The sequence below is a fragment of the Strigops habroptila genome, chromosome 5 (assembly GCF_004027225.2).
Source record: "Strigops habroptila isolate Jane chromosome 5, bStrHab1.2.pri, whole genome shotgun sequence".
NCBI classification, from domain to species: Eukaryota; Metazoa; Chordata; class Aves; order Psittaciformes; family Psittacidae; genus Strigops; species Strigops habroptila.
Genome location: NC_044281.2, coordinates 18,756,103 through 18,772,808, shown reverse-complemented (window position 1 = coordinate 18,772,808; position 16,706 = coordinate 18,756,103). Strand labels below are relative to the sequence as shown.

At 37.0% G+C, this 16,706-nt stretch overlaps 1 protein-coding gene across 1 annotated transcript in view; it reads right to left on the bottom strand.

Annotated features, from left to right (window-relative positions):
• Positions 1-16,706, bottom strand: part of OLA1 (Obg like ATPase 1) — a 101,247-nt gene that overhangs the window by 82,276 nt on the left and 2,265 nt on the right. Inside the window, exons 3-4 of the mRNA XM_030487939.1 lie at positions 16,545-16,688; positions 6,535-6,662 (exon numbers count right to left, since the gene is read on the bottom strand). Of these exons, the coding sequence (XP_030343799.1) occupies positions 6,535-6,662; positions 16,545-16,688 (272 nt within the window). The remainder of the gene's footprint in view (positions 1-6,534; positions 6,663-16,544; positions 16,689-16,706) is intronic.

Genomic DNA, 16,706 nt, shown 5'->3' with positions numbered 1-16,706 from the left:
ACATTGCTTCGGAACTTAACTTCACCTGTTTTCAGATGCACTTTCCCCAGTCTGGTTCATTACCACGCAGAATGTGGTACAGCATTAAGAAAAATGCCAAGACCTGATCAAATTCAGCTAGCAGTTGCTACATGTGCAATCTCTTTCTACTTGCAGGTATAAAAGCGCTGTAAGGAGGAGAGGAGAAATCTAGTACTCCGCTACTTCTGTTCATATCATCTAAACGAACAAAAGGTCTGAAGTAAAATAAAGCTAAGCAGCCTCTGAAAAATCTGCCTCTCCTGCAACAAAAGTATTTCCTTTTTATATGAGGAAAAACTGATAAGCAAACGTATACGGATCTCTCAGAATAATTTTGTTAGCCTCTCTTCCCTTTCAAGGTGGTGGGCTTCATGTCTGAATGCTGAGAGGTAAAATTCAAAGACAGATAACACAAGGCCTAAGACAAACTACCTCGGGTTGGTTTTTTTATGACCTGATATTCTGAAATTGTAACACACAATGCACAAGTAGTCTTGCTAATAAAAATTAGTTCAGTTTTATTTAAATTTCGCTAAAAGGGGTAGAGAAATGCCATTTTCACAACTTTGTGATAAAAAAAAGTCCTATGCAAAGCCTTTTCCCAGAATCAAAACACTTTACAATATTAAATAAAAAGTGCATTAGGTTAATACAATAAAGTTTTCCACATGGCCACAACCACCACTTTAACTTGAAAGCTTTCACAATTTCTGGTTTTAATATGGAGAAGTCACTGAAAGCTAACTGGAAGTTTAGCTGAACTGTAAGCTACTCCAAATATTTTATTAAATTTTAATTTAGTTACTCTAACAACAAATAAGAAGGAAGAGAAAAATCTCATTAAGAACTATTATCTACTCAACAGCATACAGAAATACATCTTGATTTTGTAATATTAACAAGTTTAATGTGTGCAAACTACTTTTAAACTTTGGTAGCTCAGCAGTGAAAGGTCTGTATTTGTAAACAAGGAACCCTAACTTTTTTAACAGGTGACAATTACGTTCAGTATCATAAAACAAAGCATCTTCAAAAAATTGAACTGAAATATGTGAAAAAGAAGATCTGGTAAGACAGCTATGTTTACATCATTTCAAGTTGAATTTTGACACGTTATCAAGATGAAAAAACAGCTTTGCATATTAGAAGTGACGAAGCCGAGCTACAGCTGCGTCAACAGAGCCACTATGATTCCCAATGCACAGAATACACATTCTGAAGGGAGGAGATGAGACTCATACTTTGTTCACCGAAATGCTAGTGCAGTGGAGTGTGGCTAAATGGTATCATCATATGCCTCCTCTCTGTAGCAGTCAGCTTCCAGGAGCGGCAATCAGCAGGTACAATACCTTCTTAGAGAACATGGGGGAAAAAAAAATGCACTGTGCCTCATGTATATAAAAGCTACAGAATTACTAGAATCTTTATACAGAAAATACACACGTTTTAATATAAAGTCAAAAAGTCAGCACAGAGGATGCGTCTTACCCAGTTAAATAATATTATCACCACTGATTTTTACAGGCAAATCAAAACACCGGCAGTATTACTGCAAGTTCCCAATAACCCTCACGATAATAAAAAATAAAGCCAAGTCAACTTAGTTTTAAATGCTGAGCAAAAAATCAGTACAAATATTGTCAACTCAGTTTTGATCAGTTTTTATCTCAAACAAGAATAAACTACATTCAACTTACGTGATTCATATCCATACAAGTTTTAAATTATATATATTATAGAAGTTACCTAAAACCCTGAAGGAGGCAGAACCCCAGGGTGTACTAAACATTTCCAGTTATAACAGACATAAAACTGGAGTAAAAGCAATTAAAGCTTTTTAGGAACCAATTCACGTTGGTCACATCAGCCACCTCTGTAAGACTGCAGGGGATGTTTACCTAGCTTCATGGTTCTTTCACTCTTGCCACAAAGAACAACCTTTCATGTATCATCAGTCGCCAAGCTCCCCATCCTGCCCCTAAAACGCAGCTACAGCTCCTCTGCTGGGGAGTCAGCACTTCCAGGCACAGGAGCAAAGCAGGAGCTCCTCACCCCTCGCTGCCTGCACTCCCCCAGCACTGCGTCACCCCAGGCAGCTCACGCGTTCCTCTGCAGGTCTGGAAGACCAAGTGATGGCATGCAGGCGAGCTCTCAAGTTCTGCCACCAAAGCCAACATCGCCTGCCCTACTTCAAACACTGGGCATCAAACTCTAAGGTTTTTTTATTTATTAAAAAGGAGCATTTGATAACAAAGTACTTTTACAGACAAATCTCCTTCCAATTTCTGTAACTTTGAAGAGAAAGACTGGCTTTCATCAAAGGAACTAAAAATAAGAGAAAAATGTGGAACATATTTTCTAAAAAACTAGGACTTTGGGTATCAGTGGGAAGAAAAACTCAAGAAAATGAAGAACTCTGGCTGTTTATCATCCAGTAGATTCAAAAAACTTGACAGAGCTCTAGCAGGGACTAAATGCTGACATCTACCATTTTCTTCACCAAAGCATTATTTAAGAGTAATTTATAAATTTACACTTGTAAGAAGGTTGCCTTTTTTAGCCCACCATACAAAGAAAGTGATTTTCCACAAGTACTTGTGACTGAACTGCCATAAAAGTTGAAAGGTGGTTAAAACCCTGCAGCTTGGGAAGAAACACTCCTACAATCTTCAAACAGCCTCCCTCCAGCCACCACCAAAACATTACTGCCTCAGTTAAATCCACAGCACACTGAAACATGGTATATGCACTATCAGAAATGTTTCAAATTAAACAGTGAAACTTGGAAGATGAACAAAGCTGTAACTACTTTAAAGCATGTGTCACGTTACTATGGTACCAATGCTGTAGACACCATTACCCAGAACAGAAAACCATTTATAAATTAAGTTTCCCATTCATTCAGCCAGTAAGTAAGCAAATATATCTGTCTGTTTTCACCATTGGATTCGGCCAAAAATAAAATATACTCCTGCCCCTAAGAAACTGGGAAAACCTCTGAAATATTTTTAAGTGTATTGAGATCATCAAATGGTTTATTTTAAATGTCAGTAATTCATTTTCAGTTTGTACACTTTAATAGAAAAAAAAAAATAAGTCTATAGGAAGTATCAAAATCCAAGAATGTAATTCTGTCTAGGAAAGCTTATTCACCTTGTTTATTGAGCTAAGACTCTTCTTCATACTGTTACTATCATGTACAAAAATACAGTGGTGCTCAACACAAACTTCCTCTTTTACTTGCCCTATTAGTTTACCACATGCTGCTCTCACACACATTGCTGCTTCTTTAGAAATATTAAAATATATGTTAGACATAAACCCAATGTTTTCACTGATTTAATGAACATTGTCTCCCTCAAGAAAAATAACAGTGTATCCAGGATATGGAAATTTGAAGGCTGAAAATCCATAACCAGTTCAAGGTGGAGGTACTTTTATTTTTCAAATGAAGTACAGAATTAGCAAAACAGAAGTAAATCTTGTTTCTCCTCAGCTTTCCGCCATGCCAGAAACAGTCTAGGTAAACATCACACAGAATTTCCACAGTTCCAACAGAAATATAGTTATAATTACTTTGAGAGTACTACAGCTGCAGCTCACCTATGTATCCTGTGGTGGATAAACTGATAGGCAACAACCTTCTTCAAAAATCGTCTCGTAACACAAAAAGGTAACAACAGTGATTTTGTTACAGCAGCCAAAAAGACCTACAACCAACCTTTTGTCACACAGAAAACAGTTTAATACATTCTCAATGAATGAAGGAAACAGGATCAAAACCTTTAGCCTAGGACTATAAAATACCTCCAGTGAGATTCCCAAAGTTTGCCTTATCATACTCAACAAAAGCTCTCCATTCCTAGATAGCCACTTCCTTGCCCATCATTACCTTCATTAATACAACTTAGTGAGTTAATTCTCAAACTGCTTTTTCCAAAAAATGCCAACTGAACCAAGCTAGTCAAAGCCTTAACAAGCTTTTTCTTCAATATACTCTGGCATGCAGACCTTGAAATCTACATCACAAAACCCCACAATGACCCGCTTCACATACTAGCCATTGTAGTGCATACTGCAACAGCATAAAGACAGAGAGGTTTCAGTGCTCAAAGGTGAAAATGCATTCCAGATCAACTCAAAACTTAGTGAAAACAAGCACTAAATGTTTCATGCTTTGAAAAAGCATGGTCCACAGACCACTTCCTAGTGCATCTCTTCTTAAGAAGATTTTATCATTCTCATCTCTTCATCATCTTCAGCAACATCTCCTTTCCAGCTTGCTGGCATACAAAGCCTCACCTTCCAGTCCACTGCCTATTTATTCCCCTTTCATAGAAGCAACCTGTCTGGGTTCCTTTTAAGTTAACTTCCACCAGACTGCAGAGATTCGGTGCCTACCGCTGAAAACTGGCAACCAGCCTCAAGGCACTGGCTCCTAAACACACACTCCGTTCAGAACTTGGACCAAACCCTGGTAAAGGACAACAAAGAAGCTCCATCCTCTCAGGATCTGGAATGTTTAAGGATATACAAAAACAGCTTACGTGGTTCCTGTAATCCGATAGAAACTGCAAACTCCAGGTATGCCAGACACATAAAAAGGGAATTTTACATTGGAAACAACTTTGACAGGTGGGTGGGTGTAAGCACATTACAGCATTTAAGAAGTTTTATACATTTTTATAATATAAGTTGGCATGGTATGTTGAAAGCTTCAGTGAGTTATAGGCTTTAACCAGAGCCTGTGCTGTGTAACCAATAGCTTCTTTTTTTTATTATTATTCCTTTACTAGAGGGCTATTAGTAGCTTTTAGTGTCAAATCTTCAGTTTTATAGTACTGTGGGGAAAGAAAAGTAGGACTAATATGCACTTTGCAAGGGGAAAAAAAAAAGTAATTTTACATCTCTCGACCACAAAATTTTGCATTAGCTTTTTATTATTAATGTTCCTAAGTAATATTTTGAAAATATTTTGTGTTTATTGGGCAGTCAACACACAGAATGTCTACCTCAGTTCATCACTAGCTTGTGTTCTAGTTAAAACATCTAGAACAGCGGCGTCAGAGATAAGGTTGAGATTTTAAAAAGAAAAAGGAAAAAGTGCTATTTAAAAAGTAATTCCATTATCTTTTATGCTCCCAAAGAAGAAAACCAGCAACAATTCTTTCACAACCCTTACATTTCAGAATCTTTGAAAGAAACTAAAACATATAACAAGTAAATGCAAGGCTAGATTAGAAGAAATTGATGTTATTATAAAGTATCCAAATGGTTTAAAACCCCACAATAATCTCATTTCTCTCAATCCCTAAAGAAAAATACAATGGTGTTAACTGTCACAATAGCTACCCCAAACAAATGCTTAGGATTTTCAACATATAGATTAGAATGGATCTTCTTCACTGGCTATTATAGTAATCTGTTCCTTAACAAGCATTTATGATACGAGCATCAAAACAGAGCAAGTATAATGAGTTTATCACTTGTTCTCAAATGACACTATGCAAAACAGTAATTACAATCCCAGGTTAGCAATAGGATTTGGAAGAACTGATCCCCCATTTTTCCTCTGCTCCAAATCATTGTCTAGGTGTTCTTGGTGCATAATAAATTGCATCTGACTGAGGTAGCATACTTACCTACTCACCGAGCATGCAGACTGTAGAAGCACATCAGTCCAATGTTCTGTATAGAATACTGCACGCCTTTGGATTTTGTTTTAAACACCCTGCCCACAAAATAAATTTTTTCCTCCAATCACCAAATAAATTTCGTTGTTGTTGTTCCATTATTTCATCACTCACTGTATAATAATGGCCAACCAAAAGACAGCAACAAAGGTATCTGGTTTCCTCAAATCTGAACAAACATTATGAAGTTCAATCTTTTCAGACCAGAAGCCTTTTTCAACCCTCAAAGTGTATTACAAACCAACATGCACTTTCAACAAGCTGTTAAGTGCCAAGTTTGTAAGTGCTGTTAATACTCTGAAGGCCAGTTCTGCATTGTGGTAATAGGTGATGACAGAATCAAAGCCCTTGGTCCAACTGAAAAATGTTCATAATTCAGAGATGAGGGCAGGGTGGTATGTATTCAAGACTCAATAAAAGTCACACAGAAATCAGGAAAAGGAAAGCGAGGCTTGCCCTGTGAGAAACAGAATCCCAGAGTCTGCTACTAGCTCCATATTTTCATTTTCTACTCCCATTTCAGCCTTTTATTATCACATTTCATTCCTTCTCCTTCATAAAACTAAACAAGTCAACTTTCATGCACTGCTGGCAAAAGAAAACACTAAACCATTACTGCAGACTTCTAAAAACCCAGTTTCTTTTTAAATCTTTAGCGCAATGCCAATGAAGAAAGATGCACCCATTAGACAGCAGATGGGGATTTGATTTGAACGGCAAAAGTTGAAACTATAATGGGTATTTGTTCCACAGTTCTTTATTTGAGTACAGCAATGCTGTCCTTAAGTTATAGAGAGAACATATAAATAAGTTTACATACGCATCAGATGAAAGATCCCATCACAGGCGTTAATATGAGACAAAAAGGAATTTCCTAAGCCTTGGCCAGTGTGGGCTCCTTTCACAAGGCCAGCAATATCCACCACATTCAGAAAGGCTGGAATTTTGCTGAAATATAAAAGTTAAAAGTTTCATTATTGAAGTATATTAGCCAAGACTTTTGGGACAGAAAAAAATTCAGAACATAAAAATCCAACACTTCTCTTTTCCAGAACAAGTTAGATATGATAGTAACTTTCTTTCTTATTTAACGTGTAATGTATAAAAGACAAGATTCCCCTCTCCCATGTAAAACATGAACCATTCTTTAATTTCTCTGTCATTGTTGATGTAAAACCAAGTAAACTAGTTTCCAAGTGTGGAATCATGCTGACAGCTATACAAACTATACTCAGCCAGGCCAGGAACACTAAGGCATGAAGTCAGTCATCTGTAACAAGCAGTTTTCATACTGCTAAAGGGATAAGACGTACCAACGGCCACTGCACTCTACTATCTCTAATACACCTCTAAGGTTACCATTTAGCAACTTTTTCAGAAGACAAGGGCATTTTTTTAATACAATGGTGAGCAAAACTAGCAGTGATCAGGTTATGCAACAATTTGAAAGAAAGCAGAAAACAAGTTAAGCAGCAGCTAGCATTATAAAATAAACAACTGTGATGTTTTCCACCATAAACAGCAACGGGTTAGCAGACATGTCCACACACATTTCATACAGCAACAACAAAATAGTCATGAAGTTCAAATTAGCTGACAAAAAATGGAAAAAGCTTTTAGAGCTATGGGAAATGCATATGGCAATTTATAAACTGCAAGCCTTTTATCCTCTGCAGATTCTCAAGCTGTTCTAAAATGAGCAAATAACTTAATGGATATTAATCTTTTCAGGTATATTCTAAACCAAATTACTTCTCAAAATCCAGCTGAGGAAGAAAAAACAACAACAAACCCACAAACACAAAACTTTGTGATAAGGTGTTGACTAAAAGCACCTTCATCTGGTCTATGCAAATGACAACACTATCATAAACAGTGGCAGAGACAGAACCACACTGAAATGCCGCAAATTCCTTGCTTGCAGAAGAGCAGAAACCGCAAACCAGAGCCATCAAGACTTCCAACTTCATGGCTTCAAAATAAATAACTGGAACACTACTTGATTTCCAACAAACGCTTTAAATTATCACACATTTCATTAGCACTATGCTAAGATTAATGCAACAGTTCACTACTTTACTGACAGTAAGTATAATGCAAAGCACCCAAATCCATAGCCTCAATATCAACAATGAGAAGGGTGTAACTTACACTATGAAGTCTGCATGAACATACAGTGCCAATTTGTAAAGCAGTGAAAAGCTGTCTTCTACAGTGAGTGTTCTAAATTCTGTGGTCTACCTCAAGATGTCTTTTCCAAAGAACTAACCATTGCAGTGCTGCACACAGCTGGAAGTAACCACGTGGGTTAGGAATGAGTGTTAGGGATGACCTAGCCAGTGACCTCCTAGCCAATCCTATATAGAAAGCTTCTCTGAACAGCATTGCACTTCTGAAGTCTGTATTGTCTACAGCTCAAACTGAGCTTTATTTTTATAACAGCTTGCTGGTAAATATATTTTAAAAAACAGGCCAAATATTGAAATATTTGACAGAATGACTGCTGTCAAATCTGTAACAGCAGAAAATTCCACTAGCATCAGAAAAACACCCTGCTCTTCTTACCCCAGTGCCTGGTATGGCATCTATGGCCCAGACAGAACAAGCTGTAGTTGAGGAAATCTATGATCAACATCTCTGCTCAGAGCAACGGGCTTAAATAGAACAAAACAAGTTTGCAACTTTTTTTTGTAGTGCTACCTCACTTCCATTTGACTGCAAATAACACATTTTTGTTATATTGTTTAATATCGTTTAATTGTTGCTAATATTGTTTAATATTAGCAGATACACTGCCTCACTTGAAATTAACTCCCTAACTTGGTAAGATACGGTCCGTTAGAGTCTGTCTTAGCATGCAACAACAGTATTTCTGGAAGTTTGGTGACACAAAAGCAAATGATCTTGTCCTGGTTTTGTTTTCAATCTTCCTCTAATGCTTCCCAAGAAAAAATATTTCTTTCAAGTAAACTAATTTCATAGTACAAGATCTGGACAAAATATTTTTCTTATCACAGTGAATTTCGAAGTAGCACTAAACCTGTCAGGTGTAATAAATTAGGAATTTAATGACATGTTTCATTAAATGTGATGTGCTTAGAAACAAGCATAAATAGAATATAATATCCAAAAGAGTGAGTTTAAAAAGAATACACAAGAAAATATTTACAACCTAGCACGAGTTAGTTAAATTCTGGTACACAATATGTTGACTTTTAGCTTTAATTCACTAGGTCCATGAAAAGAAGAGCCCATCCTTGGGAAGACAGATGCTGTGTACTGCAAGTTAATGTTGTTGAATGCAGTAGAAAGAACATGAATGCAAGAACATTCTGAAGTAAACAAACTCTGAAAATGTCGATTTAAAAAAAAAAAAAATTTTTTTTTTTTAATAACTACCAGTACACAAACTCAAACAGAAAGAGCAAATCCTCAAGTTTAACACGCTACCAAGAGCAATGCACATTCGGAAGACAGAAACTACTAACTCTATTAATGCAATAACCCAATAACTCCTTTTGCCTGACAGAACTGAAGAGCTAATACGTACCTAATACCTAATACATACATACTCAGAAGCAGCAGCAAATTCCCAGTCAGAATTGTTATAATTCCTTGCTTTCTGACACACAACTAAGTCAACAAGAAGGTAGAAAAATGCCACTCTTTAAAGCATTTCTCCATTGTCATTTTAAGCAATGGAGAAAACAAAGCTGGTGTTAGAAATGTTCTCTTCCTATGCTTCTCTCTGTTAGGATTCACTTCCTGGGCAGCCATCACAAGAATTCACACTTTCACTACAAAGATGCCACATTAGAGCATATGAAGACAGATGCCTTCATATGCAGATGGACTACTCTATCACCTGAATCCACCTCATTTGCTAGACAATGGAAAGAAAACCCCAGCACATTTATTTCACAATTGACTAACAGAAGCAAGAGATAAGGATGTTTTCTCACCTTCACCTTGGGTACCATAAAGCTAACACAAAACAAAACCATCCCCATTCTCGGCAGCCCCTTTCCTAAGCCTCAATCTCTATTTCATTACAGAAAGATGAATACAGAGAAAAACATAAAAAGGCATAAACTAGTCACACTTGCCTATGCTCTGCTCTTAAGGCCAAGGAGCACACATTATGAATCTAAATAAACAGAAAACACAGCAAAGAATGGGGTAAGAGTACCATATATCTTGAGTGAGGTTTGGTTCTTTAAAATGCAGAGGACTTAACTGGATTGTTCTTTTTTTCCTCTCCTCTAAACAGATTAATTTCCATTTCTTAAGATTCGTTAGTCATCATTAGCATAATGTCACTGAGCCTGAAATGATCATCAGGAACAGGTGACATCAACTGATCGTTTGTACAAATCAGTGCAACACCGATCTACCATAAAGCATGTCACAGGAATTTATAATACGAAACATTACCAAATGCAGAAGTATCTCTGTATTTTAAGCATAGATATAACCCCTGAGCAAAGATTTTTTCACCTCACTTCGAAATACAGCAGCAGTGGTTTTGTGCTTTCACATACTACCTCCGCTGTATGAGCTACTGTGCAACAAAGAGCATAAGGCTCTCTGCACCAAAGAACATACAGTTTTGCAGTCCACTGGTTAGGGTATAAGAGACTTGGGCATCCTGCATTTTGTAGGGGACGACGCCTGTTTCTCACTAACTTTGTTTCAAATTTCTGTCCAAAACAGTTATTTTACAGGCAGGAAGAGTTTCTTTACCCAACCTGTTTGTTCAGTACAGTGCAACTCAGAAGTACAGTGCAACTAGTTACCTTTTTTCTTTTAAAATGCGCACACATACAGTAGCTGCAGTTTGTTGTGCATATTTATTTTTCCAAAGTTTGAGGCAAAGAGGCATAAATTTATTTCTCGAGTTTCCACGTTGTTTAGTTGAGAAACCTCACAGGCAGCATACCCCTGAAGATTTGACTTGGATTGAAACATCTTAACCAAAATGCTGTTTCTCTCCCTGAGTTTTTTTATTCTTCTAACTTTCCATAATCTCTCTTCTCCAACAAAAACAATATCCCAATAATTTCTCCGCAGCATTTACTACAGGTTACTGAAATCTCACATTCACCAGGAAACCCTGGAAAGCCACATAACAGCTTCAACTGAGTTCAAAATGCAGCAATTTTCCAGTAAGCCTGGTTGATTATTCTCATAACAAACACATGCTTTTTACTCATTTCTTGAACAGTTCAAGAAATTTCTCTCGACTCAAACTCTACATGATTTTACATCCCCCATACTAAAAAGGCCAAATTCTTCACTACTAGGGTAAGGTGTCCAGCTCCTCTTTTCTCTTCACTAAAGCCAAATGTGCTACTCATCTCCTGGTTACAGCACAGGCTCTTCTGCCTTTAAAACCTGTAATCCAAAATCTGTTAGGAAAGGGTAACTCTTCTTCCTTCCTGAAAATTCATGTAACTTCAGTAGGAATCATCTGTTAAAGAGTTCATAAATGACCTGAAGTAAAAGTAGCAACATAGGAGAACACGCCTATTGTGACAACCTCCTACAAAGCCATTCAACAACCAGTCTGTCCTCACTGCTTTTTTTTTTTCTTGGCTCATTTCCAAACAGAAAAGAACAGTTCATAGGCCCTCCTGCCCTTCCAGGAGACTGTACTCCCTTACTACACCTTCTGCAGTCAATCTTGCATGTAGTTTTGACCAATGTCAGTACAATACCTCACAGGGTAAAGGAATCTGCTTCTGAAGAACCAGATCATGCAGATGAACCCCAGTCATTTCTAAGCAAGAACAATTTCGTTAATAGCATTGTATCCATGGTACTGACAAACAAGACTTGAACCTAACAGCACAGGAACCAGAAGTGAAAAATCTACTAATTAAATTTCATTTACATGAACTATAAAAAAGTAGGATTCGATGCAGATTATGACACATATTTGGTGTCCCGTGTATATCAAATGCCTGCATTCTCAAACTATTCACAAAGTTATTATGCCAATAAAATACAACTAATTAAATTTTGCCTTCTCCCACGAGACAGACAAGTCAAGTCAAGGCTCAAGTCACCACTACTTAAGGTCTTTCATTCACTGCTGGCAAATTGTTCATTTGCAATGCTAGAACACACATCACTGCCAAGTTGATTTACACAAGCTCAGAGCTAATTGAAGAGCAGTAACACCAAAGGAAGAAGCACATTAACAACAGGATGTACTTGCCAATTTTCAGTTGCTTTCTGTAAAAAATGGGATTCTCCTACAGACGCTGATATATGGGAGTTACATTCAGCTAAGTTATTCATGTTTCACTCTGGAATTACAGGTGGGTTTCATTTACATAAATACTCTTTTTAAACCTAGAATAAGTCCCACATGATGTCATTCAAACAGTCCCACTGCTGATCTGGTTTCTAAGCAGAACTTTCCACCAATTGATTACATAATTTTCACTTCAAAACTTTATCTAGTATCTGAGTATGCTATCATACAATAAGTTCAAGAGAACTTGTATCTAATATTAGGTAGGACATCCATGACCTAGGCAACAATGGAAGTGACTCAGATTTAGTTCAGTAACCATTGCTTGAGCACTAGGGATCTTGGTGCACGAACTTTAACAATCTCAAAGCAATAGAACAAATCAAAGCAATTTACTGACAAAAAGGATGGAGCTCCTTAAGTACATGGGACAGTGCTAAAGAGCTGAAGAGGGGTAGCTGCACTTTATATATTATCCTCCTGTGAGATAATAAGGATTGCCTTAAAATTTAAGTTTGGAAAGTATATCCAAGATAGATTAAAAAGAGTCTAAGTTAAATAGAAATGGTTGTGGTTTGCAATAAGCATTGTGCTTTGTGAACACGTACGTGCAAAGCTACGCACCTGCTTACAGACACAAACAAGGAATTAAATTAATACTGATAACCTAAGAAAGGATGAACTAAACTACTTACATTTTACTCACTCCTGCTTATAATCTTGTTTGATTTTAACCAGAGGAGGAAGCAGAAACATAGATTTTAAAATCACTTCTTTCTTAATGTTTTCATACAGGTTGATTACTATCAGCCAATACAGTCCTTCAGTTTTAACCATTTACAGTTAAAACATAGCTTAGGCTTACATCGCTTCTACCCAAGTTAAACACATAGTTTAAAGAAGAAATAATATAAATAGTTGTAGTGAGGAGGTTATTTGGGCACAAAATAAATAAATGAATAAATGAGAAGGAGGAAACAGCAGTTTCCTCCACCTCCCCACTCAAAATCATTTTGAGGCTTGAATCAAATGTCACCACTGAGATACCTGTCCTGGTCAGGCACAGTAGACTACAGGCATGGTAGCAGGCAGGGTAGTATGGGCTAAACCTGGTGGGTAGAAAAACTCAAAGGCTTTTGAGATACTTGTGAGTTAGGACACAAGTCACTTATCCAAATGACATCAGTTTGACATACTTACACTAAAAAATATTTTTAGGCTTAAGGAGATTAAGCAGTATCTTAATTGAATTTAGAACAAAAAAAAAAGGCACAAGAATAGCTTTATTAAAGCTTTAAGTTATTTAGATTTCTTTAGATGTGCTACACACACAGTTCTTGTCCTGTGTAAGAAACCCATCACTTCTAAACACAAAAAGTCCCATTAAAATACTAATGTTAAGAGATCAGCTGGTTTTGGCTTTCAAGTCCCAGTTTTCAAAGCAGGAGCTACCTGCTGAGATGAAGAACCTCTCTTTTCCATTTTAGAATTAGCAGATCCCATCCTCTGCTACCTACTTAAGATCCACAGATTGGGGCAGGGGGGACAAAAAAAAATAAATTACACCTTTCTGCTTTAGTTCCTGCTGAAGTTAATCAGTCCAAAGCAAATACTCTTTCCAGTTACTGAACTGTAACTAATTCAATCATTAGTCAGTCAAACCTTGCCAGAAAGTACCGGACAACAAAGAAAGAAGCCAACACTCTCCTTTCTGAAAAAGCTGCATGTTGATACAACGTAACAAATATGAGTTTTCACTGAACATTGTATAAATTTAAAACAAACAAATTAGTTGCGTCCATAAAGTTATTAACAGAATATAAACTAAGACCTTAAAATAACAAGCATTCAGAATTACTTTTTAAAACATTCAAGTCTGTTTGTTTTGGTGGTGTTTTTGTTTTTTTTAATATCCACAGTTTCATTCACACCAGAAAGCGAGCCATAGGTAGCATTAAAGCTCAAGGAAATTTGCTCATCTAATTCATTTGGCAGTAACATAGCAGTTTTTACTGGAAGTTTTTGGAGCCCACCTTCTGTGCACAGTCTGATCACTGAACCTATTTATTGTTAACAGTCATATACATCATCCACTGCTGCAGAAAGGAAAAAAAGCACTGGGTATCAGTTCTGGCAGCATACTTTAATATATTAAGTACAGATTTACCTTGATGTAATAGTCTCCAAATTGTTGCCTACATGATTTCATTTACAAACATTTACATTTCCAACTAAGTAATACCACTCAGCTTTCAGCATGGGCTAGCAAGTAGCTGCACACCAGTCTCATCCAAGTTGATGCTTCCTTCTCTCAGGGATAGGAATGGATCTTCAAGCAACAAACAGTACCTGAAGAGCCTAACTCTTCCTCCAGTGGCAGAACAGCTGCAAACTCATACTAGCAATATTTCCAGCAACAGAGTCTGTCTCTCTGTAGCAGCAGCAATCTCAGCTCAGTGTGACAGACAGCGACAGACAGCCCAGCCCAGTCCCACTCTTCCCTTCCCTCGCTCACAGCAGGCAGCAAGGCAAAATCACTGGCCTGTCATACAGTATTTTAGTTAAGACAAAGTCCCCCCCCTCCCTTTTTTTTCCCCACCTCCCAACAATGACTGCAGTTATGTGATGACTAAGTGTAACATATGGGAAATAAAAACCTGAATGCTTTAGATTTTAAAAGACAAAATCTTGAGGCTAGACAAGAGTCTCATTTAAAGAGAACTCACTGTTTATAAAACATTCTGCAGGCACAGATGGATTACGTCTACTAATCCATACAAGTAGAAAATTAACACAGAACGTATTACATAAAGATGAAGAATAAAATCAGGACTATACAAGAGAAATTAAGGAGTTGTATGCAATTTAAATTCAGTTGTGGATCTTCATGACCATAGCCTTGTTATTCCTGAGCTAGTCTCAGACAGACCAGCACAAACAGTCCAAGAAGAGTTACCTCAGTCTACTGTGCTACTGAATTATCACTAATTATCACTGCTTTATTGCTGTTATAGTGAAATATATGTAGCATATGTGAACTCAGGAGCTATAACTACTCACTAATCTTCACATCCCTTGATTTTAAGTAACAAACACTCTTAAAAATGCCAAGAGACCATTTAAATGAAAGCTGGTTATCCAGGTTATTATCCAATTTCATTAATATTTTAATGTATTATTTTTTGTTATTAAATATATCTCTTTCCGTTGATATTTACAGGTGGCTTTTTTCAGGGGGGAGGAGAGGAGGGCAGAGTTTGCAAGTCAGAGAACACACACAGGTTCTTAGCACTCCTTGTAAGGTTAGATGGCCAAAGGCAGGATGAGGGGAGAGATCATAATCTCTTCGTCACTTCAACTATTAATTTAGAAGTAGCCAATTATAGCTAAGTGAAAAGAAAAAGAGATTACTGACCTGGCCAAAGCAGCAATAACACTACAATTTAGAAAGATTTTGTCAACAAAACTTGAAAGCCACACCATTATCTCTGCAGAGCGAACAGCCAGAAAATTTGTCTCAAATTCAGCAGAGTTTTGGTTTATGATCCATATGGCAACAAGTATACTTAATATTCCCTTGAGCAGGAAAAACAAGATAACACCTTGTAACAATCCAGCTAACCAAACAGCTCCATATTAATGCATTTTTCAGTATTTAAAAAGTGCACAGGAATTAGTGAAAGCAGGAACCTGTTTGGACCTGAAAATTAAGTGCAAATGTTTTTTTGACCAGTGACTAATCAATCTTCTTTAATTGCGGGTGTGATCTCACTTCAAAACTGAGGCCCAAGTGTTGAACAAAGAGTGCGTGCTAATTTACTCTATGATTTATGTACATTCACTTTATTCAAGATCCCTTTGCAAGTAACTGCAAACTGAAACTAACAAGTCATAAACACTTATTTAACTTTGTTTTCTGAAAATACCTTAAGTTTTGCTGTTCAAGCAAGAATCCAGTTCCCACACTGAATATATATAGTAGATTACAGTAACAATCTATAGCAAAAACCATTAATGTGACAAAATTAATACAATCCTAGATTAAAGAACCATTGTAGTAACATCCCTGAATATACCAGATAACAAGTAGCAGAGCCTATAAAAAGATCAGGGGAAAAAGGCTACCCACAAAGCTTACTGTAGAAAGACTGAGGACACAAGTATGTTGACAGATACTCGTCTGGCTGCCTACAGCACATGCAATATTTTGAGTAACACAAAATACAGTGCAGAAACTTTACAAATGAGTGATCTCATGACACGTTAGGTATGTCCACAACTGTTCATTTTCCAAATCTCTTCAGAAGATCCTCCAAGTCACCCGCAAGGCACCAGCTTCAAAGACAGGTACACCAAGCACCAAATGGTGTTGAGCAACAACTAGCAGCACTAGACTTCTTGTTCTCATACAGCAATGCGTGTATATACTACAAGAATGTAATTTTACATTCTAAAACATATGTTCATAAAAACTTAAAGACATTACAGTTGCATTAAAACTCTATGAAAACCCTGTGTTTGGTAATACTATTTCAGCTTAACTGCAGAAAAATATGAAGAATTTGAGTTACCTTGGAGGTTTGTGATACTGGCATAGGAAGTCAAATCTGTCGTCTGGCACAGGTACTCGACTCTCATTGGGGTCAATAGTACAGAAAGGAAAATTTTCTGCTGCCGCTTGACTCTTTGTTAACACATTGAAAAATGTCGATTTCCTACAAACAAAATACACA